This window comes from Salvelinus namaycush, chromosome 4, assembly GCF_016432855.1.
Source record: "Salvelinus namaycush isolate Seneca chromosome 4, SaNama_1.0, whole genome shotgun sequence".
Taxonomy (NCBI): Eukaryota; Metazoa; Chordata; class Actinopteri; order Salmoniformes; family Salmonidae; genus Salvelinus; species Salvelinus namaycush.
Window position 1 is genome coordinate 53202285 of NC_052310.1, and position 25714 is coordinate 53227998.

Sequence of the window (25714 nt, forward strand, 5' to 3'; positions counted from 1 at the left end):
GATGGGATTACAACAGTAATCAAACTAAGTGATTCGACCGTGCTAACACACTGAATGGAGAATGCATTCCCAACGCTTAATTACATTCAGAGAGTTGGATTACATTTTGATTGCCTCACTGAGAACATGATGTCAACGATGGGAGGAGGCGGCTGGATTTTGGTGACAGACAGGGTTACATGACTGCAGCAACAACAGTGCACTATGTAGATCTACAGACAGACAGAAGAAAGGAGGAAGGGAAGGAAGGATGGGGCGCGAGACTCTACGGACGCTGATTGATGGGAATAACAACCAATCAGGGAAGGGCGATAGGCTATGGGGCTACCAATTGGCCGGCCTTACTCTCATCCTCCAACACCTCTTCCAACTCCTCTTCTGTGTGCGGGGCGTGAAGCCACTCCCAGAAATGCCTAAAGCTCCCATCATCATTCCCCTCGGGCTCTGAACCAGCCTGGCTCTGTGTGCTCTCGTTACCTAGGCTACTGCGTCTGTGGGGGGGCAGGCGTGGAGGTGGAGGGCGTGGGGGTACATTTGAGGAGGAGGTTCGGGCAGGGCTCTCGGGTACGGGGCAGCGCTTGATGGTCCCCCCTCCATCATCATCTCCCTGGGACGGGCTCTCCTGGGGCAGACAGATGGACTTGGGCTGGAGGGAGAGAAAGTGAGACAAGACAAAGAAAGAGAGACAGACAGAGAGAGAGAGACGGACACACACACACACAGAGAGAGGGAGAGACACACAGAGAAAGAGAGAGAGAAAGAGAGAGAGAGAGAGAGACACAGAGAGAAAGACACACACAGAGAGAGAGACACAGAGAGAGAGAGACACACACACACAGAGAGCAAGAGAGAGACACACACACAGAGAGAGAGAAAGACAGAGAAAGAGACAGAGAGAGAGAGAGAGAACGAGAGAGACACAGAGAGAGAGAGAGAGCGAGAGAAAGAGAGAGAGACACAGAGAGAAAGAGAGAGAGAGAGACACACACACACACACACAGAGAGTGAGAGAGAGACACACACAGAGAGAGAAAGAGAGAAACACAGAGAGAGAGAGACACAGAGAAAGAGAGAGAGAAAGAGAGAGAGAGACAGACACAGGGAGAGACACACACAGAGACAGAGACACACAGAGAGAGAGAGAGAGAGATAGTAAGAGAGAGAGAGAGACACAGAGAGAGACACAGAGAGAAAGAGAGAGAGAGAGACACACACACACACAGAGAGTGAGAGAGAGACACACACAGAGAGAGAAAGAGAGAAACACAGAGAGAGAGAGACACAGAGAAAGAGAGAGAGAAAGAGAGAGAGAGACAGACACAGGGAGAGACACACACAGAGACAGAGAGAGACACACAGAGAGAGAGAGAGAGAGATAGTAAGAGAGAGAGAGAGAGACACACAGAGAGAGAGACACAGAGAGAGAGAGAGAGAGAGAGAGACACAGAGAGAGAGAGAGAGACACAGAGAGAGAGAGAGAGAGAGAGAGAGAGAGAGAGAGAGAGAGAGAGAGACACAGAGACACAGAGAGAGAGAGAGAGACACAGAGACACAGACAAAGGTTGACAACAATCTCTAGCGGTTGATTAATGCTTGCCCTATTATTACTAATTTGTCAAGGTCTGTTTACCATCTAACAAATGGAACATTTAACATCAATAGTTTCAATTAGATTTGAGAGAAAATATTGGTGTTTGCAACTCTGAATTTAGCTTGAGGGTCCGTTCCACTAAGTAGAAGTCTCTGATTATGACCCAAAACGCTACAGTATGATAATATGCTAGTGGTCCTACCTTGGGGGGCAGTGGGGGTGGGACTTTGGGCCTCATGATGGTACTGTGTTTGCTTGAGGGAGAGATTGAGGTGGGTTAGGTTTGTTAGATAGTGGCAAGGTTCCACACAGACAGTTATAAAACATGTTTTTCAAAAAAAGTGTTAACAGTGTCACATCGCAGAGTGACGGGCGAATAAACCCAGGAGTGTCTAATATCACACAACGCAGTGTTAGACAACAGACAAGTGTTGGACAAGACAACAAATAGGTGTCTGTCAACCCCCACCAGTCAAATGACACCATCAGGCAACTGACACCATATGTTAGCATTTCCTTGAACAGGATATCCCAAAGGCCCAATGTAATGTGTATGTACAGTCTGATCCAATCAGTAACCACCATCAACCCCTCAATCATGACGGACATAGACATGGCACCAATCAAATGGAGTAACAAGTTTAAGTCGCCAGGAGAGAAGACAAACCTCAGAGTGGCACTAGAGTTAAACAGGTGGGAAGGGTTAAACCAAGAGGGTTGGGAGGACCCCGAGACAACTATGGCGACAGAGGGGTGACGATACAAGCAGAGAGAACCACACATCGGGAGCAGATGGCAAACAGGCAGTAAAGAACACGCACACACACCGAGATCAGCAAGCATGTAAGCAGGTGGCACAGAATGATGAACACACACCAGGAAACAGATAAGGAATGGCAGGGGGCGACGCACAGTTGGTGAGCACTGAACCCAAACATGACAACGGTTCATCGTCTCACAGACGTAAGCAAATGGGAGCCCAGTTAGCCAGACTGCTTAGGGGAAGCAACCTGAAATGCATCAGAACCTTTTCCATAGTTCTGCTCTAATGTAGCTAATGAGAGAGTCCAAAGCTCAAAGTGAACTGTGGGAGGGAAGCAGGGCTACCGGAGGCGCAGAGAAAGACGGAGACAGGGTATTTGGTAAGGGAGGGACAAGCAGGGGCGTGATGGTGGGGCAGAGAAAGACGGAGACAGGGTATTTGGTAAGGGAGGGAGAAGCAGGGGTGTGATGGTGGGACAGAGAAAGACGGAGACAGGGTATTTGGTAAGGGAGGGACAAGCAGGGGCGCGATGATGGCGCAAAGAAAGACGGAGACAGGGTATTTGGTAAGGGAGGGACAAGCAGGGGCGCGATGATGGCGCAAAGAAAGACGGAGACAGGGTATTGGTAAGGGAGGGACAAGCAGGGGCGCGATGATGGCGCAAAGAAAGACGGAGACAGGGTATTTGGTAAGGGAGGGACAAGCAGGGGCGTGATGGTGGGACAGAGAAAGACGGAGACAGGGTATTGGTAAGGGAGGGAGAAGCAGGGGCGTGATGGTGTGGCAGAGAAAGACGGAGAGGGTATTTGGTAAGGGAGGGACAAGCAGGGGCGTGATGGTGGGGCAGAGAAAGACGGAGACAGGGTATTTGGTAAGGGAGGGACAAGCAGGGGCGCGATGATGGCGCAAAGAAAGACGGAGACAGGGTATTTGGTAAGGGAGGGACAAGCAGGGGCGTGATGGTGGGACAGAGAAAGACGGAGACAGGGTATTGGTAAGGGAGGGAGAAGCAGGGGCGTGATGGTGTGGCAGAGAAAGACGGAGACAGGGTATTTGGTAAGGGAGGGACAAGCAGGGGCGTGATGGTGGGACAGAGAAAGACGGAGACAGGGTATTGGTAAGGGAGGGACAAGCAGGGGCGTGATGGTGGGGCAGAGAAAGACGGAGACAGGGTATTGGTAAGGGAGGGAGAAGCAGGGGCGTGATGGTGGGACAGAGAAAGACGGAGACAGGGTATTTGGTAAGGGAGGGACAAGCAGGGGCGTGATGGTGGGGCAGGCGGCATGAAGATGCGTGAATGAAACTGGAGAGGTAGCCTTCACTCTTCCCCCTCAGAGAGGGCGGCTAGACTAGAACACGAGAAGGACTTACTGTTGAGTTTCATCACCATCACCACCATCATCATCGGGCTCTAAATGTGTCATGTGACCCCTGAGGAGATGGAGATAGATTGGGAGGGGGGGGGGGGGGGGGGGGCTCAGTGGGACTCACAGCAACAGGGAAAGTCAGAGCTGCTCTCCTCTTTCACCCACTGGGAGGAGGAGACACTGGGGGAAATTAACTCCACTACATTACTAGCAGAACTAACTACATAAAGGTAGAGTTTAAAGAACTACATGGCTATAGAACTGAACCAGACAGAAATAGTGCTAACTAAACCTAAATGCTGTATTATGCTAATTTTACTCATCTTACTTATAGGGCTTGGGGATTTCACTACACACTAACATGAGAAGGCGTAGACTAAGTCATTAAGTCAGTGTATAAGCCATGCTTTGTCAAAGTGCACTGTGTCTGGTGATCACACAGCGCAGCCTGTCCAGTTTGTAAGCACTGAACAGCAATGGACAAAACAAAGCAGAGTCAAACCATAACGGCAGCAGTCGGAGCAGATTAGCTTTGCGTGACACTGATTGGCTGGATTAGTCCTGCGTTAACACTGATTGGCTGATGGGGGGGCGGGGGTGGTTAGGGCGCGTCCGCGAATCAAGTACAAGAACGGTTGGAGGTGTAGCCCCGAGGGGCGTGGCCTAACTCACCTCTGCTTAAGCTCCTCCTCCACTGATTTGAGAAGACTCCTGTCGGAAAACGAGTGGAATGAACAAAGGAGAAGTGAAGAAGAGAGGAGAAAGAAAATAACTCCGTGACAGAATCGGACATGACATGAGTAAAGGCTCTCCCTCTCTCTCAGAGGGGGGGGGGGAGGGGGGGTTGACCTAAATTAACATGGCATTCTTTAAGGCTACAGGGCAAAAACACATGGAAACCACAGACGACACATTCAGCGTGTTGGCGTGTGTGAGAGTACGTGAGTTTCATCACAGCTGAGCGGACATCACAACCCATCCAACATTGACCTTAGCTACTGAGAGCTGTACACTCACCGGGGATGTGTGAAGCTGTCAGGTCAGCTGTGTGTAGGCAACAGTGTTTGGTACGCAGGTGGGCGTGAATGACAGTGAAGTGGAGAATATAAAACCCTATGAGGCTGTGCAGTGAGAGAAGGGCGAAGGAATGTGGACATCAACTGTTCAGGGATCAAATAACAGCAAATCTGATAGGTGTATTGAGTTGAGTGGCTTCTCAATATCCTCTCGCCTGATTTATTCCATACACTTATGAAAACACACCATCTATCATTCCATCCCATCCGGTTTACGGAGCACATCCTTCTAAATACACATGGTTTAAGCAGCAGCGAGTCTTGTCTCTTGCCATTTCACACACACAGTGCTTACAGCGCACTTCTTCTGAGCCGAGCTGCGTTCCAGGAAAGGTGTCATAAATAAATGATCAGACGCCTTTCTCTTGACAGGAAGCCACCTCTCAGTACCACACCACCATCTGCTAGGGCTAATCTCTTTGTACAGATAAGACAAGAGGAGAGGGGGAGGCCAAGGCAGGGAGATCGGGGGAGGTGAGGAGAATTGATCGGCTATGAAAAGCCAACTGACATTTACTCCTGAGGTGCTGCACCCTCGACAACTACTGTGATTATTATTTGACCATGCTGGTCATTTATGAACATCTTGGCCATGTTCTGTTATAATCTCCACCCGGCACAGCCAGAAGAGGACTGGCCACCCCTCATAGCCTGGTTCCTCTCTAGGTTTCTTCCTAGGTTTTGGCCTTTCTAGGGAGTTTTTCCTAGCCACCGTGCTTCTACACCTACATTGCTTGCTGTTTGGGGTTTTAGGCTGGGTTTCTGTACAGCACTTTGAGATATCAGCTGATGTACGAAGGGCTATATAAATAAATTTGATTTGATTTGAGAGAAGGAGAGAGGAGAGCTGGAGAGGCAAGGGGAAGAGATGAAGAGAGGAGGGAGATAGGGAATAGGGAAGGGGGAGGAAAGGCGGAGAGAGGGAGGAACAGAATGAGTGACTTACTTGTTTCGTCCCATTAGGCTTGGAGATTCCTGTCCATACTCCAGTTGAAGGTCCTAGAGAGATACACATATCAAAATGACATCATTGTTTCTGAAACACAATGACACACACACAATGTGGAAAGTTACCATGTCTGAGGTTACCTACTGTACGGCATCAACTATTTTAGAGCGGAGACACACACACACACACACACACACCTAAAAACACTTAGAGAGAAGGCAGAGACTGGTGTAACCTCAGTGACTCCCAGGCCACATCGATGACACTCATGAGCAGGCCATACAGGACCTTGACTAGATGAGAGTAACACCCTTTGGGCTGGCAGACAGAGCGCCCACAGAGAGCCGAGGACACTACAGGTCAGAGGTCACCACTGCTGTTGCTTAGAGAAACACCGCTTCGATTTACGATAGATGTTTCTAACGTGCAAGTGTGATAAACGTTAAGGGATAGGACAGCATTATGCACTATGGATCTGCAACAAGTAGACCAACAACCGTTCAGTGGGTGCTTATATTTCTCCTATTGTACAAGTGTATGCATATGTGAACTGGAAATTGTATATTTTTTTGCATATCCCTCAGAGAACGGAGACCAGGGTCTGCCGTTAGCAACGGCAACCCCGGAGCCAGTTACTGGCCCAACGCTCCAACCGCTAGGACACATGTCGTCCATGGCTAGATGAACCTGAATGACATGAATGGAAACCATCAACGCTATGTGAAGGTGTAGCAGTGCACGCGGCCATACAGAGGCATCTCAGCACAACTAGCTGCAAAGGTATGGGCGAAGGGCGGGTTTCACGGTATGTGTGCGTGCACACTGCAGCAATGCGGCTGACTTTACTGAACACTGTTATTGGCTGACACTGCGGGTCCATCAGCTCAGTGGACATATTGATTTTCCAGTGAGGATATAGATACCTGTATTCCCCCTTCACAACCAAGTGACCGACCCTGACTCCTATAGGCGAACGCACCGCAAACTGACACGTCCATACTACATTGAGCCGGAGAGAGCTCGGCTAGCATATTCTTACTTATGCTGACAAACTGCCATATCCTGCTGCCTCGCGTCACATCAATACATTCCCCAGTATGGATATGTGACAAAGGAACAAGAGGTCTAAGTTTAACGGTGACTGTGGTCAGTGGTCTGAGTCAGCGATAATATTTGGGCAGGAGGAGACAGCGGGGGACTGGTGATGGCAGCTTAGGGCTTGATCTGGTCCCGCTCTAACAGGCCACCGACTCAGGGGTCCAAGTCAGTCACACATGTTTTCCCCAAGGAGGTGGTTCATCCACCCATATGCTGTCCAGAGATATCACTCTCCCTAAATCCCTCCAGACATCCCTTTAATCCCTCCATTCCACTCCCTCTTGAAATTGTTTTCTTCCATCCCTTACACACCCCCCCCCCTCTCTAGAGCCTTCGATGTGCTGGTGAGGTCTAACAGGTTGTGTGGCCGAAGGCTATACAGTAAAAACATAAGACAGGCATAACAACGAAAGACACCAGCCAATGAGGCGAAGACAGCTTCACAGACGCAAATGAACAAACAGTTACTGACATCCAATAAACGTAGACACTGAAAAGAAACATGAACGAGACAGGAAAAGGGCCAACTGAAAGAGGACGGTTAAGCGTTACGAAGCAGAGAGATGACCCAGAAGGAGAAATTGAGAGATGAGGAAAATACCAGATTAGATCTCGCAGTGTAGTACAGCTCTTCTGCACAGTCCAAAAACGGGTCAGAGTCAGGCTGTTCAGCAGGCAGAATGAGAAAGTCCCGTTAATTCAAAAGTTAATGCCATCCAATCAGAGAAAGGGATTAAAGCACAGGAGAGGAGGATGGGTAAGAGAGGTAGGGAGTGAGGGATGAGAGTGGAGGGGAGAGAATAGGGGTGGCCATGCATGCCGTGTGTTAACCCTGCACTGAAACATCAGCAAGAGGTGCAGGGAGATAGATCACGTGGATGACTTGAGATATGCAGTATTTGTGAGCATGATTTAAAACTGTAGCAGAGTCTCAACTAAGGGGGCCTGTCCACAAGGTTGTCACCTACACACAGGGTTCAGCCACAGTAGTATCAGTGGGACACTGCAGGACCAGGTTACTCACCGGCTCATGATGGGGCTCTGTCTCCTTCCTCAGCGGAGGGTCAAACTTCACCTGGCCAACTGGGGGTGGGGGAAGAAAGAGCGATCGAGAGAGATACAATTATAGAGTGGGGAGGGAGAGATAGAGGTAGGGGAGAAGACAAAGAAAGAGGGAGGGAGGGAAAGAGAGAGGAACATCAGCCATGTACTCTAGAAAGAAACATTAACCTGTCGGAGTCGACTGGTGTTCTAGTAGGATTTCAAGTTTAACTGTGCAGCTGCAGGTTAGAGGTAGATGAGTGAGAGTGCTGAGGTGCTTTAACAGGGGTATGTGTGTGTGTGTGTCTCTGTGGTCCTTCACAGCATGGTTTGAGGAGCCATTAATCTATGGAAGCTGAAAAACATAGATTATACTCATGCCAATGTTAATCCTGACAGACAGAGGTTAACTAAAGTACGATTACCATGAACTCGCAGAGAATTTAATGTGCCAGTCCCTCCACAAACCACAGATTAAGCACAGTGCCAGAAATAGCAGACTGGGATAAAACTGAATACACCATAGCCACAAACTGAACTGAATCCGGACGATTCACAAACTAAGCATGATTTGTAGTCCAGGCGTAGGCTCAATCTGGGTCCGGGAAACAGGCCCTTAGTCACACATATAGAAACTTACAGTTGATCTCAGACAGCGTCTTCCCTTCCCTGGTGCTCCTGCTGGTGGAGCGAATCCGATGGGGAACAGACACTGGAGACTGTCCGGAAGAAAACAAAACATACGACCTTAACAGACATCATCATCATCATCACGCACAAAAAACAAACCTTTCCCCCATTATGCATTCCTCAGTCCAATACCTGTAGTCTTATTAAATCCTGTGCGAACTTTGCTACATGGTAAAAAAACATTCAACATCACTCTCATTGAGGGGAAAGAAGAGTGCTGATCATAATAGATCTTACTGTCTCTAAGATTTACATTTACATTTACATTTAAGTCATTTAGCAGACGCTCTTATCCAGAGCGACTTACAAGTTGGTGCATTCACCTTATGATATCCGTATGTGTATATTTCATATGTTCTCAATCTACAGGTGTCTCAAACCCAGTCTGGTTTTTAGGGTGAGAAGGGACTGAACACTACATTACCAAAATTATGTGGAAACCTACTCATCGAACATCTCAATCCAAAATCATGGGCAATAACAGCCTCAACTTTTTTGGGAAGGCTGATGGAACATTGCTGCAGGGACTTGCTTCTATTCAGCCACAAGAGCATTAGTGAGGTCGGGAACTGTTATTGGGCGATTAGGCCTGGCTCGCAGTCGTAGTTCCAAATAATCACAGAGGTGTTCAAGTTCTTCCACACCGATCTCGACAAACCATTTCTGTATGGACCTTGCTTTGTGCACGGGGGCATTGTCATGCTGCAACAGGGAAGGGACTTCCCCAAACTATTGCCACAAAGTTCGAAGCATAGAATCATCTAAAATGTCCTTGTATGCTGTAGCGTTAAGATCTCTCTTCACTGGAACTAAGGGGCCCAAACCATGAAAAACAGCCCGAGACCATTATTCCTCCTCCACCAAACTTTACAGTTTGCACTAGGCAACCCAGATTAGTCCGTTGGACTGCCAGATATTGACCCGTGATTCATCACGCCAGAGAACACATTTCCACTGCTCCAGAGTACAATGGCGGCAAGCTTTACACCACTCCAGCAGACGCTTGGCATTGCGCATGGTGATATTATGCTTGTGCGCGGCTGCTCGGCCATGGAAACCCATTTCATGATGCTCCCGACTAACAGTTATTGTGCTGATGTTTCTTCTAGAGGCAGTTTGGAACTCAGTAGTGAGTGTTGCAACCGAGGAACTCAGCGGTCCCATTCTGCGAGCTTGTGTTGGCTACCGCATCGTAGCTGAGCCGTTGTTGCTCCTAAGGGTTTCCACTTCACAAGAGCATTGACCGGGGCAGCTCTAGCAGGGCAGAAATTTGACGAACTGACTTGTTGGAAAGGTGGCATCCTATGCCACGTTGGAAGTCACTGAGCTCTTCAGTAAGGCCATTCTACTTCCAATGTTGGTCTATGGAGATTGCATTGATGTGTACTCAATTTTATACACGTGCCAGCAACAGGTGAGGCTGAAATAACCGAATCCACTAATTTGAAGGGTTGTCCACATACTTTTGTATATATAGTTACCCAGTCACAACAACCTCCACGGCAGCAACAGAACACAGGATAGACAGACCGCACTGAAAGCAGGCAAATAAACCATGGCAACGCAAGGCAGCAATAGATGTCTTAGCAACAACACATGCAGATTAAGGAGAGCTCAAATTCACATCAGTGGACATTCCTTTTACCAGTCTTCTAAGACCAAACACATACTAATTTACAAAAGAGGTACTTAACAAAAGACGTGTCAAAGGATGTGTCAATGTAAATAGTCTGGGTAGCCATTTGATTCATTGTTCAGGAGTCTTATGGATTAGGGGTAGAAGCTATTAAGGAGCCTTTTAGACCTAAATTTGGCTCTCCGGTACCGCTTGCCATGCGGTAGCAGAGAGAACAGTCTATGACTTGGGTGGCTGGAGTATTTGACCATTTTTAGGGCCTTCCTCTGACACCGCCTATTACATAGGTCCTGAATGGCAGGAAGCTTGGCCCCAGTGACGTACTCGGCCATACACAATACCCTCTGTAGCGCCTTACGGTCGGCTGCCGAGCAGGCTGTGACGCAACCCGTCATTATGCTCTTGATGGTGCCGATGTAGAACTTTTTGAGGATCTGGGGACGCATGCCAAATCTTTTCAGTCTCCTGAGGTGGAAAGATGTTGTCGTGCCCTCCTCACGACTATCTTGGTGTGTTTGGACCATGATAGTTTGTTGGTGATGTGGAATTCAAGGAGCTCTCGACCCTCTCCACTTCAGCCCCGTTGATGTGAATGGGGGCATGTTCGGCCCTCCTTTTCCTGTAGTCCTCGTTCAGCTCCTTTGTCTTGCTCACGTTGAGGGAGAAGTTGTTGTCCTGGCACCACACTGCCAGGTCTCTGACCTCTTCCCTATAGGTGGTCTTATCCTTGTCGGTGATCAGGCCTACCACTGTTGTTCTGTCAGCAAACTTAATGATTGTGTTGCAGTCGCGCTTGGCCACGCAGTCGTGGGCGAACAGGGAGCACAGGAGGGGACTAAGCACGCACCCCTGAGGGACCCCTTGAGGATCAGCGTGGCAGATGTGTCGTTTCCTTCCCTTACCACCTGGGGGCGGCCCGTCAGGAAGTCCAGGATCCAGTTGCAGAGGAAGGTGTTTAGTCCCAGGGTCCTTAACTTCGTGATGAGCGTTGTGAGCACTATGCTGTTGATCGCTGAGCTGTAGTCAATGAACAGCATTCTCACATTGGTGTTCCTCTTGTCCAGGTGGGAAACGGCACCTCAGTTTGACCTCACCTCAGCATATCAATCAAGTTCTAGTTTCTATATGTTTATGCAGTAAAAACACACCCTTGGCCTAGCTAGACAAATCACAAGCTTGTTAACACTAGCTTTAACAAACGAACATACATACAAAACAGAAGGTATGTACAATATGTAACAAACACATGTATATACACAAGAAGGTGTGTGAGAGGGAGACATTTTTTCCAAAGTGTTACACATAGTATGCCATCTGAACTTATTCTCACAGTTTAACTGTGCCCCTATTCATGCCTAAAACGCACCCAAAACACTCTTCAAAATCCCACATGCAGATACATTTAACAAATGAAGTAACAGCAACTCCATAAGCGGGGTTCAATGACAAGACCCAGTCCAGTCTATCTGAGCACACACAGACCGGTGTTAGTTCTCTGTTTCTACAGGTACTGATCACAGTGGTACTGGTGCAGTTGTAATGCAGGCCACATTGGTACCTTCTTGCGCATGGCAAAGCGAGGTGCTCGCCGAGCACCTGGGGTGATGGGAAGGAAGTGGCCCATATATTTAAACTGAGGAAGAGGATGAAGAAGAGCAGAGAGAGGGGTAATGGAAAAGGGAGGAACGAGAGAGGAAAGATGTAGAACTCTGGCAGCTAAGAAATCAGCATGATTGTACGAACTAAATGCGTAGAGACCAATGAGGACAGGTGTCAGTATCCTACTATTAGATTTGAGAAACCTGAAGAGATGGAGAGGTTGGAGATGTGGGTTAGGGTGGTGGAGGGTGACTCTACCTCTGGTTCTGGGTCATCATCGTCAAAGTCGTTGTATGTGGTGTGGTCTGGGTTGTTGGATTTGTCCAGCAGTTCGATGGCCAGGGTTCGACTGAGAGGCTGTGACACAAACGGGTGCTGTGGACACAGGAAGGGGACGCGTGGTCACAGCCCACAGACACTCATATCATGACAAACACTCATATCTAGTGTTTCCCTCTAGACTGGGATTACCTGTAATAGTTTCTCTGCTGTTGGCCTCTTCTTGGTATTTTTTGTCAGGGACAATTTGACAAAATGATGGAAATTATTTCCCCTTTCATAGGAGGAGATAGAAAAGATAGATGTCAGTGCGTTTATGTTTATAATATGAAGAGAAAATTGTTAAACTGAGAATGAACCCTTTCCCTCACTATTCACAGAAGAGAGGTGAACACTTACCATTTCACTTTGTCTTTCAATTTGGGTGGCTGGAAATTACTCTTTGTCATCAAGAAAAGGGCCCTAGGAAGAAAGGAAACAGACTTGGTTTCTAGAACAAAGTACATTAGTCGTAACAATGTGATATCTAAGTAAATGGAGGAATCTACCACAATCTACCACTGGGTGGTTTGAGCCCTGGGTATAACAAAACATTATCTTCATTTTGAAGTACATTGGTAAACAGTTCATAATAGCAATAAGGCACCTCAGGGGTTTGTGGTATATGGCCAATATACCACAGCTGTATCCAGCCCTTAGAACAGCCCTTAGCCGTGGTATATTGGCCATATACCTCACCACCTCATGCATTATTGCTTAAATAAATATCCAGCATCACAGTCATAAGGCTTAATTCGCACATCCCCCTACACACAGACTCACCTCATAGGGTGCAGGTCGAACATGGGAGGCTGCAGCTCGGCAAGCTCGATAGCTGTGATGCCCACGGCCCAGATATCACACAACTGGTTGTAGCCCCCCTTCCTCTCCACGGCTGCCACCTCTGGAGCCATCCTGATAGGATGAGAGGAGGGAGGGGGGCGAGGCGAAAGAGAAAAAGAGAGAGACAAACAGAAAAAAAACAGTATTTATCAGGCATAGACCAACAATCACTCAAGGCAATCAAATACAATCATAACACTGTCCAGAGCAATATAAATGGTCTGTCACAATAAGTAAATTAACCATAACATAATGTCAGTCTATCCAGAGTATGACACTGAGGGGAGGGGCCAGGGGAGACACTCACCAGTATGGTGTTCCAATGAAGGACTTCCTCTTAGCCAGCGTGGCAGTGATCTGTGCTGATACACCAAAGTCAGCTGAGGAGGGAGAGGGAGGAAAATCAGCAAAAAGATCAGATGTATTGTGAGATCTCATTCTAATAGGTACTCAAGGTGAGGCTTTGGGAAGTGACATGTCTGGTTGAGGGGAAAGTAGTGGTTGTCCGTGGCCTTACCTAGTTTCACATAGCCGTTGTCTGTCAATAGAATATTTGCTCCCTATGAGGAAAAGTAATAGGGTCAGGCAAAAAATACCATCAACATTTCAGAGATATTTTTTGCAAAGATGAGTAAGGAGTGAAAGGCAATCGTCTCTACTCGAAAGCATGCTTATTACCATCACTGACATGGCTTTACCTTAATGTCTCTGTGCATTTTGCCTTTGTTGTGGAGATAGTACAAACCCTGTAAGTAAAAAAACAGCAAAACACATTCTCATTCAATCTGACCCATAGATGCCCATGGCACTGGCAGCAGGGATAAAAACATACCTGAAGGGTTTCCCGTGACATATACGCAATCTGAGACTCAGACAGAGGCCCAGTCACTGGACAGGAGGGAGGAAGAGATGAGGAAAGAGTTTAAAAGAGCTATCCAATGTGTATCAAGCAATTCATACACAATTTCGAGTTCAACATCAGTTGATTCACTTAGAGTGCTATTTACTGTGCTGGCTGGCTGGCTTAAGTGTGTGAGTGAAAAATGTGGATATTGATTGCAACAAGCTTTCATTTATTGTGCTTCATGGTCTGTTTTTAGATGAAAACAATGCTATTCTGTTAGGGTGACTGTGAGCATGGGTGAATGCATAGGTCGCCACAGTGTGAGCGAGTTTGTGAGTGTGGGAATGTGTGTCCCCTACCATGATAAATATCCTGCAGAGATCCTCCTCCGCAGTACTCCATGCTGATCCATAATTTATCTCTCCTGGAGAAGGGAAGTGATACACTCACTGTCAATATCCCTCTCAACAGACCACAAGTCAGCAAGACTGGGAACGCAAGACTCAAAGCTAGAGCTGGGCGATACATCTAATTCATTTGAATTGAATGTTTTTGCACGATATTCCAAATGCCTGCATCGCAAAAATCAATCGTTTTTTTTGTATGTATTCCCGCTTGTTCTCGTGTTATCTTTTTGGTCTCGTTCGCTCCTTCTGTGCACCTATCCATTTGCACCAGAGATCTGTATATAATGACGAGATGCTCATGTCTCCGCCCTAACAACGGGAGTGGTCGTCCAAAAGGCAGGCGACAAGCTTAGGTTCAAAATAAGCGCATGAAATAGCTATATTATTTGAGTCCAACTTCAGAGAGATGTATCGTCTATCCATACCTGATCTGTGAGTATGCCAGTCTTACCTGAGATAGCTACCGAAGTAGGCCACAATGTTGGAGTGTTTGCAGTCCTTCATCATGATGATCTCCTGCTGCACCACCTCAAAGTCCTCACCTGTCAATCAAATAGTCAGCCAGCCGATCAGTTACATGTTCATTATTACATGATCAAGCCATAAAGCATTAGCCTGGTGGCTAGATCCGTTTGTGCTTCAGCCAACTCCTCTGACATGTTGTCGTCATGCCGTACAACAGAGATGGTAGTTTAAGCAGAAACAGACATGGCTACCAGGCCAATACAGCAATCTCAGGATACAGACACCAACACATTACATCATTTCAAATTCATGCAGATGGTAAACATGATAGAACTTGTTTTGAGGCTGTAGTGTCTACAGTAAATATATTGATGCAGGAAGTGAAGGCACTGCAGCACTAACTGCATCAGATCCAGCTATTTTAGGATGCCTTGAAAACGCTGGGACATGACTAAGAGCCCGGATTTATACGAAATGACAGCACATCTCAGCATGGATAAAATAGCTAAAAGACCATTTCAGCGGGGTACCAGCTTAGAAATAATCGTATTTAAATGTCAAAACGTCTATTTCGGTTGCTCCATATACATTTGAGTAATTTAGCAGACACTATTACCCGCACAGGACCATCTATATGCTGTATACAGTTTTAAAGTGAGACACACACATCCACATACAGTACACTCACATCCATCCACACTCAGAACCATCTTTGACAACAGTCAGAATGGATGTGGGTGAATATTGTTGAGTTGGCATCTCCACACACGGGCCTACATAGCCCCCTTAATGTCAGCACATCCTTTGACCCCGAGGTGAAGCGCTACTGTCTGATGGATACCCTGGTCTCTGTCTGTGTGTCACTGTCAAGCCCTTCAGATCTGTGAATGTCTAAGCGAATTAGTGCCCTTCCTGACCCATATCTCCAAGGCAAAGCTATGTTACTATGGTAACGAGTCTGACCCAAGGGCCCCAGCAGCTATACAGACAGGAATTGTTGAAGCACATAATGGACAAAAAGGCATACATGCTAGGACACATCTACAATCATTCACATAAGCCTTATAAACTAGTTATGTATGGAGAGGTTTAACCCTTTCCAGTCACTAAAACCTGCTATAAATTAATGTGGGACCGTTGGCAAATTATTAAATCATGCCAAACCCTGAATAGCCACCTATATCCTTCTAGCGCCCTGAGCTGTCAAGCAGCCACACAGCTTGCTAAGTGCTAACACTGTCACATGATAGGTGGGGCTACAGTAGCTCCAGAAAGTATTCATATCCCTGGACTTATCCCCATTTAGCTGTTACAGCCTGAATTCAACATGGATTAAAAATGTTTCATCACCCATCTACACACAATACCCCATAATGACAAAGTGGAAACATGTTTTTTTTGCGCAAATGTATTGAAAATGAAAAACAGAACTCTGTCATTTACATAAATATTGATACCCCTGAGTCAATACATCACCTTTGGCAGGGTTTACAGCTGTGAGTCTTTCTAGGTAAAGTTTAAACTCTGCAACACCTGGATTATACAATATTTGCACATTATCAATTTTTTTTTATTCTTCAAGCTGTCAAGTTTGTTGGTGATCAATGCTAGACAGCCATTTTCAAGTCCTGCCATAGATTGAGTGTATATTTGGCCTTGGATTTTAGGTTATTGTCCCACTGAAAAGGTGAATTTGTCACCCAATGTCTGTTGGAAAGCAAATAAACAGGTTTTCCCTTTAGGATTTTTCCTGTGCTTAGCTTTATTGCGTTTCTTTTGATCCTAATAAACTCCCTAGTCCTTGCCGATGACAAGCATACCCATAACACGATGCAGCCAGCACCATATGAAGAGTGGTACGTTGGAATTGCCCCAAACGTTGCGTTCAAGACAAAGTTAATTTCTTTGACCAATTTTTTACGGTTTTACTTTAGTGCCTTATTGGAAACAGGATGAATGGTTTGAAATATTTGTATTCTGTACAGGCTTCCTTTTCACTCTTATTTAGGTTAATATTATGGAGTAACTACAATGTCGATTCATCCTCAGTTTTCTCCTATCACAGCCATTAAACTAACTGTTTTAAAGTCACTATTGGCCTCATGGTAAAAATCGATGAGCGGTTTCCTTCCTCTCCGGCAACGGTGTTAGGAAGGACGCATGCATCTTTGTGGTGACTGTGTGTATTGATACACCATCCAGAAGTGTACTTAATAACTTCACCATGCTCAAAGTGATATTCAATGTCTGCGTCTTTCATTTTTACCCATCTACCAATAGGTGCCCTTCGTTGTGAGGCATTGGAAAACCTCCCTGGTCTTTGTGGTTGAATCTGTGTTTGAAATTCACTGCTCGACTGATGGACCTTAAAGATAATTGAATGTATAGGGGACAGAGATGAGGTAGTCATAAAAAAAATTATGTTAAACACTATTATTGCACACAGAGTGAGTCCATGGAACTTGTGACTTGTTACGCAAATGTTTACTCCTGAACTTATTTAGGCTTGGTATAACAAAGAGTTTGAATACTTATTGACTGAAGACATTTCAGTTTAATGGGGTATTGCGTGCAGGCCAGTGACACAAAATCTCAATTTAATCCATTTTTAATTTAGGCTGTAACACAACAAAAAGGTAGAAAAAGTCAAGGTGGGTGAATAATTTCTGAAGGCACTGTATATGTCCTCCAGCTATACCACAGTGTTTACACCCCGATGCTGCAGCATGACAACTTGGCTCTGTGTCAGAGATGGCTGTGATGGGTCACCGCTCAAGCACTACAAAGGGCAAAAAAAATAAAAAATAAAATACAATTCATAGGTTACAGCACAGAGGTAAAAGGAGGGCGAATCCTGAATGAGATCCAATTGGCGTTTACAGGCTTTTGCCTAAATCATGCATTGACGTCAATAAGATCTTGACATGAACATTTGGATTTGTGCACGCGGATCTCCGAGGACTCAACCCTAGGAGAAGTAAAATAAATCTGAAGATGAAGTGCAAACACAGTGCCGTGTTCTTAAGCTTCGATGTTTGTCTATTAATGCCTGCGGAAAATGACAGGTGCACCGCTGCAAAGGCTTTTCAAATGAAGCTCAAGATTTTTAAAACGTGTCTCAAGGTAATGATACACAGCTTACCAGTGGGAGAGTTCATAATCACTGGGAGGAGCAGAGAAAGAGAGATTTCAATTGGATAGGAAGTATTTCACATGAAACATTTCAGGAGAATTGATAATCCTCACTGCAGGGTTCAGTCATTCTGTTCCTGCCTTTGAAATCCATACCCAGCGCATCAGATGCTCCGTCCTGCATAACTAACATTCCAGACAATCAATCACTTAAGACTGAGCCAAAACAGTACTAAACACTGTTCTGGCATGCATACACTACTTGAAATACTGTATAATTTGATCTGAGAAATTAAGCAAATTTATTGCACCCAAATTGGCCATTTTAAAATTACAGGGTTCATATAATATTCAATAAAATGTAGTACCTAAGATTAAAATTGGACCAAACATTCTTCTAACAATTAGACATTACGAATACAAAGAAATTGTAAAAAAAATAAACACCCATGGACCCCCCCCACACCAACAACACGTATATAATATAAATTCTCCATGTCTGACAAGTAGTATCGAGCTTTGTTTCTTCATGCTATGTAATGTACAGTGCATTCTGAAAGTATTCAGACCTCTTGACCTTTTCCTCATTTTGTTACGTTACAGCCTTATTCTAAAATTGATTAGATTGTCCCCCCCCCCCTCAATCTACACACAACACCACATAATGACAAAGCAAAAACAGGTTTTTAGAAATGTTGCTAATTAAAAATATATATTAAAATGGAAATAACATTTACATAAGTATTCAGACCCTTTACTCAGTACTTTGTTGAAGCACCTTTGGCAGCGATAACAGCATAGTCTTCTTTGGTATGACAAGCTTGGCACACCTATATTGTGGGAGTTTCTCCCATTCTTCTCTGCAGATCCTCTCAAGCTATATCAGGTTGGATGAGGAGCATCGCTGCACAGCTATTTTCAGGTCTCTCCAGACATATTCGATCGGGTTCAAGTCCGGGCTTTGGCTCGGCCACTCAAGGACATTCAAAGACGTGTCCCGAAGCCACTCCTGCGTTGTCTTGACTGTGTGCTTGGTGTCACCATTCAAGCGTTTTTCTATATTTTTACATTGTAGAATAATAGCTCAGATATCAAAATGACAAACACATATGGAATCATGGTGTAAACACAATCTAAATATATTTTAGATTCTTCAAAGTAGCCACCATTTGCCTTGATGACAGCTTTGAACACTCTTGCCAATCTCTCAGCCAGCTTCACCTGGAATGCTTTTCCAACAGTCTTGAAGGAGTTCCCACATGAGCACTTGCTGGCTGCTTTTCCTTCACTCTGCGGTCCAACTCATCCCAAACCATCTCAATTGGTTTGAGGTCAGGTGATTGCGGAGGCCAGGTCATCTGATGCAGCACTCTACTTCTTGGTCAAATAACCCTTACACAGCCTGGAGGTGTTGGGTCATAGTCCTGTTGGGGAAAAAAATGATAGTGGGACTATGCCCAAACCAGATGGGATGGCGAATCGCTGCAGAATGCTGTGGTAGCCATGCTGGTTAAGTGTGCCTTGAATTCTAAATAAATCACAGACAGTGTCACCAGCAAAGCACACTGTCACACCTCCTCCTCCATGCTTCACGGTGGGAACCACACATGCAGAGATCTTCCGTTCACCTCGTCCGCGTCTCACAAAGATCAGACCAAAAGGACAGAATTCCACCGGTCGAATGTCCATTGCTCGTGTTTCTTGGCCCAAGAAAGTCTCTTCTCTTATCGGTGTCCTTTAGTAGTGGTTTCTTTGCACTAATTCTCCCATGAAGGCCTGATTCACACAGTCTCCTCTGAACAGTTGATGTTGAGATGTGTCTGTTACTTGAACTCTGAAGCATTTATTTGGGCTGCAATTTCTGAGACTGGTAACTCTAATGAACTTATCCTCTGCAGCAGAGCTGACTCTGGGTCTTTCTTTCCTGTGGCAGACTTCATGAGAGTGTAATCATAGCGCTTGATGGTTTTTGCAAATGCAATTGAAGAAAAATTTTCCGTGTTGACTGACCTTCATGTCTTAAAGTAATAATGTACTGTCGTTTCTCTTTGCTTATTTGAGCTGTTATTGCCATAATATGAACTTGGTCTTTTATCAAATAGGGCTATCTTCTGTATACCACCCCTACCTTGTCACAACACAACTGAGTGGCTCAAACGCATTAAGGAAAGAAATTCCACAAATTAACTTTTAACAATGCACACCTGTTAATTGAAATGCATTCCAGGTGACTACCTCATGAAGTTGGTTGAGATAATGCCAAGAGTGTGCAAAGCTGTCATCAAGGCAAAGGGTGGCTACTTTGTAGAATTTGTTTTGTTTAGCACTTTTTTGGTTGCTACATGATTCCATATGTGTTTTTCCATCTTCACTATTATTCTACAACGTAGAAAATCGTAAAAATAAAGTAGTGCCCTGGAATGAGTAGGTGTGTCCGAACTTTTGACTGGTACTGTACATATTGTGGGTAAAACTGTATGCAAACAAAGTGACAAGTGTTCAATGACTCTATATACATAGGGCAGCAGTCTCTAAAGTGCAGGGTAGAGTACTTGGTGGTAGCCGGCTAGTAACAGTGACTAAGGTTCAGGGCAGGGTACTGAGCGGAGGCCCGCTAGTGGTGATTGTTTAACAGTTGGATGGCCTGGAGATGCACGCGCTTCAGCACTCAGTGGTCCCGTTCTGTGTGCTTGTGTGGTCTACCACTTCGCGGCTGAGCCATTGTTGCTCCTAGATGTTTCCACTTCACAATAACAGCACTTACAGTTGACCGGGTAGCTCTAGCAGGGCAGAAAGTGGTAGCCGCGAAGTGGTAGACCACACAAGCACACAGAACGGGACCACCGAGTGCTGAAGCGTGTAGAAAAACACCTGTCCTCGGTTGCAACACTCCCTACTGAGTTGCAAATTGCCTCTGGAAGCAACATCAGCACAATAACTGTTCATCTGAGCTTAATGAAATGGGATTCCATGGCCGAGCAGCCGCAAACAAGCCTAAGTTCACCATGAGCGTCGGCTCGGGTGGTGTAAAGCTCGCCTCCATTGGACTCTGGAGCAGTAGAAAAACGTTCTCTGGAGTGATGAAACACACTTCACCATCTGGCAGTCCGACGGACGAATCTGGGTTTGGCAGATGCCAGGAGAACACTACCTGCCCCACTGCATAGTGTCAACTGTAAAGTTTGGTGGAGGAGGAATAATGGTCTGGGGCTGTTTTTCATGGTTTGGGCTAGGCCCCTTAGCTCCAGTGAATGGAAATCTTAACACTACAGCATACAAGGACTTTCTTATTTTTCAACAATGTTTTTTTAAATTTTTTATGTAACCTTTATTTAACTAGGCAAGTCAGTTAAGAACATTCTTATTTACAATGATTTCCTACCGGGGAACAGTGGGTTAAGTACCTTGTTCAGGGGCAGAACGACTGATTTTTACCTTGTCAGCTCAGGGATTTGACCCAGCAACCTTTCGGTTACTGCCCCAACGCTCTAACCACTAGGCTACCTGCTGCACCATTCTAGACGATTCTGTGCTAACAAACTGACAACAGTTTGGGGAAGGCCCTTTTCAGCATGACAATGCCCCCATGCACAAAGCGAGGTCCATACAGAAATAGTTTGTCACGATCGGTGTGGAAGAACTTGACTGACCTGCACAGAGCCCTGACCACAACCCCTTCGACACCTTTGGGATGAATTGGAACGCCGACTGCGAGCCAGGCCTAATCACCCAACATCAGTGCCCGACCTTACTAATGCTCGTAGCTAAATGGAAGCAAGTCCCTGCAGCAATGTCCCACCATCTAGTGGGCCTTCCCAGAAGAGAGGAGGCTGTTATAGCAGCAAAGGGGGGACCAACTCCATATTAAATGCCCAGGATTTTGGAATGAGATGTTCGACGAGCAGGTGTCCACATACTTTTGTTAGTGTCCCAGCTTCGATGCACCTGTACAGTCTACTCCATTTAGATGGTAGCGGGGTGAACAGCCTGTTGCTCGGGTGGATGAGGTCTTTGATGATCTTCTTGGCCATCCTGTGACACTGGGTGCTGTAGATGTCCTGGAGGGCAGGCAGTGTGATGAGTTGGGCTGACCACACCACTCTTTGGACACCCCTGCCTTTGCGGGTGGTGCACTTGCCATATCAGGAGGTGATACAGCCAAACAGAACGCTCTTGTCGTTATTGGTAATCAGGCCTACCACTGTTGTGTCGTCAGACAACTTGATTCAGTTGATGGGTGAACAGGGAGTACAGGAGAGGGCTGAGCACAGACCCTTTTGGGGCCGCCTGATATTACCAGGTTCTGACCACGGTGCTGGTTTCAGCAATGTTAAAGGGATAGTTCACCCAAATTACATATTGATTTCCTGACCCTGTAAGCAGTCTATGGAGAAGGTATGACAGCAACCCATGCTTTTGTTATGGTACCTATGTTAGCATTTTCACACTTTATGTCCAAATCACCCATAAGTATCTAAAAATGGATTGTGTAACTCAATGTTACTTATAGATGATTTGGATATGCAGTGTAAAATTCTAATAGGTACCATTGACTTGCATTGGATTTATGCCACAAATTCTAAAAAGTTAGCATTTAAAAACAATGGCCAGGTAAACAAAACCAAAGAATGGGTTGCTGTCATACCTTACCAAATAGCAGGAACAGCACCACCTTGTGGTCAGAACCTGGAAATCAGAACCTGGTATCAGGATGTAACAACTTAAATTACACATTTCTCTGAAGGAAAAAAACCCACAAAAAAACCCACTAAATTCACTGAGAACACATTACATAGGATGAATAAACAATACTCCGAGACGCAGTTCCACACTACTTGTCAGACAGAACTGATCATGTATACTTGTTTGGTTGGGATTGGCATGGGGAGGGGGGTCCGTGGGTGGCTTTTGTACATTTCTTTGGATTCCTCATGTGTTACTCATTGTAAGAAAAAAGCTTGGTCCCAATCAGATGTTATGTACTATATTTATTCAATATTCTACGAATCCTATAAATTAAAATGTTGAATGTGTGCAATCAATTAGCTTATATTTCAACAAAATAATGTTGCAGGAATCTTACCTGTTTCGAACTACAGAAATTATTTCAGAACAAAATCGGATGGTGTGTGTGTCATGGCTTGCTGAAATGACATAGAACGACCCTGTGGCCCATATAGTACTGGATTTACCTAGAATCCATAGTAGCCTATTCCCTGTGAGGATTTAAAATATATCTTCATCACACACTAGTTTGTTATTCAAGAACCCAGTAAATCCTGACATGTTCTGATGGGTGCTCCAGTCCAAACTGCCAAACATATGTAACACCCTGGTGGTTCCGTAGGGACTCATGTTTAATCAGTCTGATACCATTAGCAGTTTCACTGCAGAATGCTGCTGCAGGTAGAAGAACCTTAGGTAACACACAGCCTGCCCCTGACAAAGTATTCAAAACAAAAAGTCAAACTTTCTTCTAAATAAAATGTATGGCAGCGGTGTTTGTTGGGGCAGTGAGACATGTAAGGATTTGCATACGTAAACGTGGATGGATGAGAAACACCCCATTTCAGCTGCTTATTCCAGCTTACTGTTGGAGAACTGTCTGAAGTCATCAAAGCTAAAGACCTTTTCTCAAAGCTAAGCAACTCAGTTGTCAACAGAAGGGAAGCTTGAGAATAAACCTTGAAGCATGTAAGAAAAAGCACAAGTCTGAAGTATGACATTTCCATATCTCCTGAAGCCAAACTCCATAAGCTTGTGCTGTAGTCATCCCATTATATAAATACAGGGCGAGGGTAACACACCAAACATAAACATACACCCACATCGTGACAAACCTAAGAAGCACAGACATTTGAAAACGTGCACACACACACACGAGGGAACAGAGACACTGGAAAGAATGAGAGTACATTCTCAAACACCCTTAAGAGAAAACTAAAAATAAAGTTATAGCGCCAGTGAAGAATAACATAATCCTCCGACTGTGACAACTACATTTCCATGGAGGATGCATCCGCAATGGCCTTTTTACAGGACGTTCAGCCTGACAGCTAGCCTGGCGACAACACAGAGAGAAGAATAACAACAAACCACAGTTAGATCGTTCCCCTCTTAACGCTCAATGTGTGGCTAAAACATTAAGACAACACCATCATCGTGTCTCTGTGTAGGAGAAAGCAAATGAGGTGTAATATACAGCCTCAATGAGTTTAAGACAGTTTAGGCTAACAAGCTGACCACACCACTCGCGGTGCAAAATAAATGTACACATACTCTAAAAATTAGGGGTTCAACAAGGGTTCTAAGACTCTTAAAGTTTTTAACAACCTTAGGGTTCTTGGCACTGAAAATTGCCCCCGAAAGGTTCTTCCAAGAACTCCATAGATGTTCATCGAGGAACCTCCTTAGTTAGTGGGGGTTCTTGCAGGAACATAACTTCCCAAATGAAACAATTGGATTTGAATTTGAAAAGGACAACATGTGCAGGCACTTAAGCAAAACATTTTTTTTTTTTTTTTTAATCTCCTCAGTTTAAGGTATGTCCCTTGTTTGATCTAAATTGATATTGTTTTATGATGATACCATCTATCTTTTCATATTTTGTGCAAATCTTTCTAAAACATAAAATTGACACAATTCAATAAATATCAATCAACAAAGAGGTAAGAATATGTAGGCTATAAGAATATGTTGAAGGCTAGCTGTATTGGGTGCAGATGACTGAACTGCTCACTTTCATGTCTGCAGGTATACAGACGAGGAGGCATACAAAAGGTATGTCAACTGGTATGTAATAGAGATCACAGTTACCATCCTCCTCCCTTATCTCTTCAATAAATAAAGGTATGTCTATGAAAACCATCATCAAAACAGTTTTTTCCCATTCACATTTACCACAAAAAACAAGTTAGGAACACTCCTGTGCATGTTTTGTTAATCTGTATAATTACAAGAACATGTTTTATTCATTCACAGACTTCACCCTCCCTACACCTCTGATGAATATGACAGGAAACCTGTTCATTCACCATACACTGCTAAATCATTCTGGCTAGGGATACGGAGAACATCAACACACCAGAGGATAAACCCATTGGACTTGGGGCTCTGCTGGAGTTTACCTCATATTTAGATTTTTTGTCACTAAAATCATAATAAACACTGACAGAAATATTGTGTTATGCATATTAATAATAATAATAGGGGACGGGGGGTAGTTAAAAATTGAACCCCAAAAGGAATTGTCTTAGTGGTCTCAAACTTCTTCCATTTAAGAATGGAGGAGGCCACTGTGTTCTTGGGGACCTTCAATGCTGCAGACATTTTTTGGTACCCTTCCCCAGATCTGTGCCTCGACACAATCCTGTCTCGGAGCTCTACAGACAACTCCTTCGACCTCATGGCTTGGTTTTTGCTCTGACATGCACTGCCAACTGTGGGACCTTATATAGACAGGTGTTTGCCTTTCCAAATCATGTCCAATCAATTGAATTTAGAGAACACACGATTTTGTGTGACTCAAAACGGGTCAAAATTCTACAAAGATCCAGAAAAAAAAGTGCATTTCAGGTAAATCAAATCAAACTTTCATTTGTCACATGCGCCAAATACAACAAGTGTAGACTTTACTGTGAAATGCTTATTTATTTACTAAATAAACAAAAAAATTATAAAAAGTAACACAATAAAATAACAATAAAGAGGCTATATACAGGAGGTACCGGTACCAAGTCAATGTGCAGGGGTACAGGTTAATCGAGGTAATTTGTACATGTAGGTAGGGGTGAAGTGACTATGCATACACAATAAAAAGTAAAATAACAACCCAATGTTTTTATCACAGGACAAATTAGCTAGCAACAGCAAGCTAAATGTTTCATGTGTTTGGA

General features: G+C 45.0%; 1 protein-coding gene across 5 annotated transcripts in view; it reads right to left on the bottom strand.

Moving 5' to 3' along the window:
- Positions 1–25714, bottom strand: part of LOC120046614 (mitogen-activated protein kinase kinase kinase kinase 3-like) — a 64531-nt gene that overhangs the window by 6214 nt on the left and 32603 nt on the right. For 3 of the 5 annotated variants that reach the window (XM_038991992.1, XM_038991996.1, XM_038991995.1), the window contains exons 3-19: positions 14674–14764; positions 14175–14239; positions 13804–13859; positions 13670–13717; positions 13489–13531; positions 13279–13351; positions 12912–13043; positions 12489–12551; positions 12282–12363; positions 12069–12185; positions 8526–8604; positions 7869–7927; positions 5744–5796; positions 4394–4432; positions 3726–3785; positions 1794–1845; positions 478–646 (exon numbers count right to left, since the gene is read on the bottom strand). In XM_038991992.1, the coding sequence (XP_038847920.1) occupies positions 478–646; positions 1794–1845; positions 3726–3785; positions 4394–4432; positions 5744–5796; positions 7869–7927; positions 8526–8604; positions 12069–12185; positions 12282–12363; positions 12489–12551; positions 12912–13043; positions 13279–13351; positions 13489–13531; positions 13670–13717; positions 13804–13859; positions 14175–14239; positions 14674–14764 (1281 nt within the window). The remainder of the gene's footprint in view (positions 1–477; positions 647–1793; positions 1846–3725; positions 3786–4393; positions 4433–5743; positions 5797–7868; positions 7928–8525; positions 8605–12068; positions 12186–12281; positions 12364–12488; positions 12552–12911; positions 13044–13278; positions 13352–13488; positions 13532–13669; positions 13718–13803; positions 13860–14174; positions 14240–14673; positions 14765–25714) is intronic. The other 2 variants (XM_038991993.1, XM_038991994.1) reach the window with 2 other exon arrangements.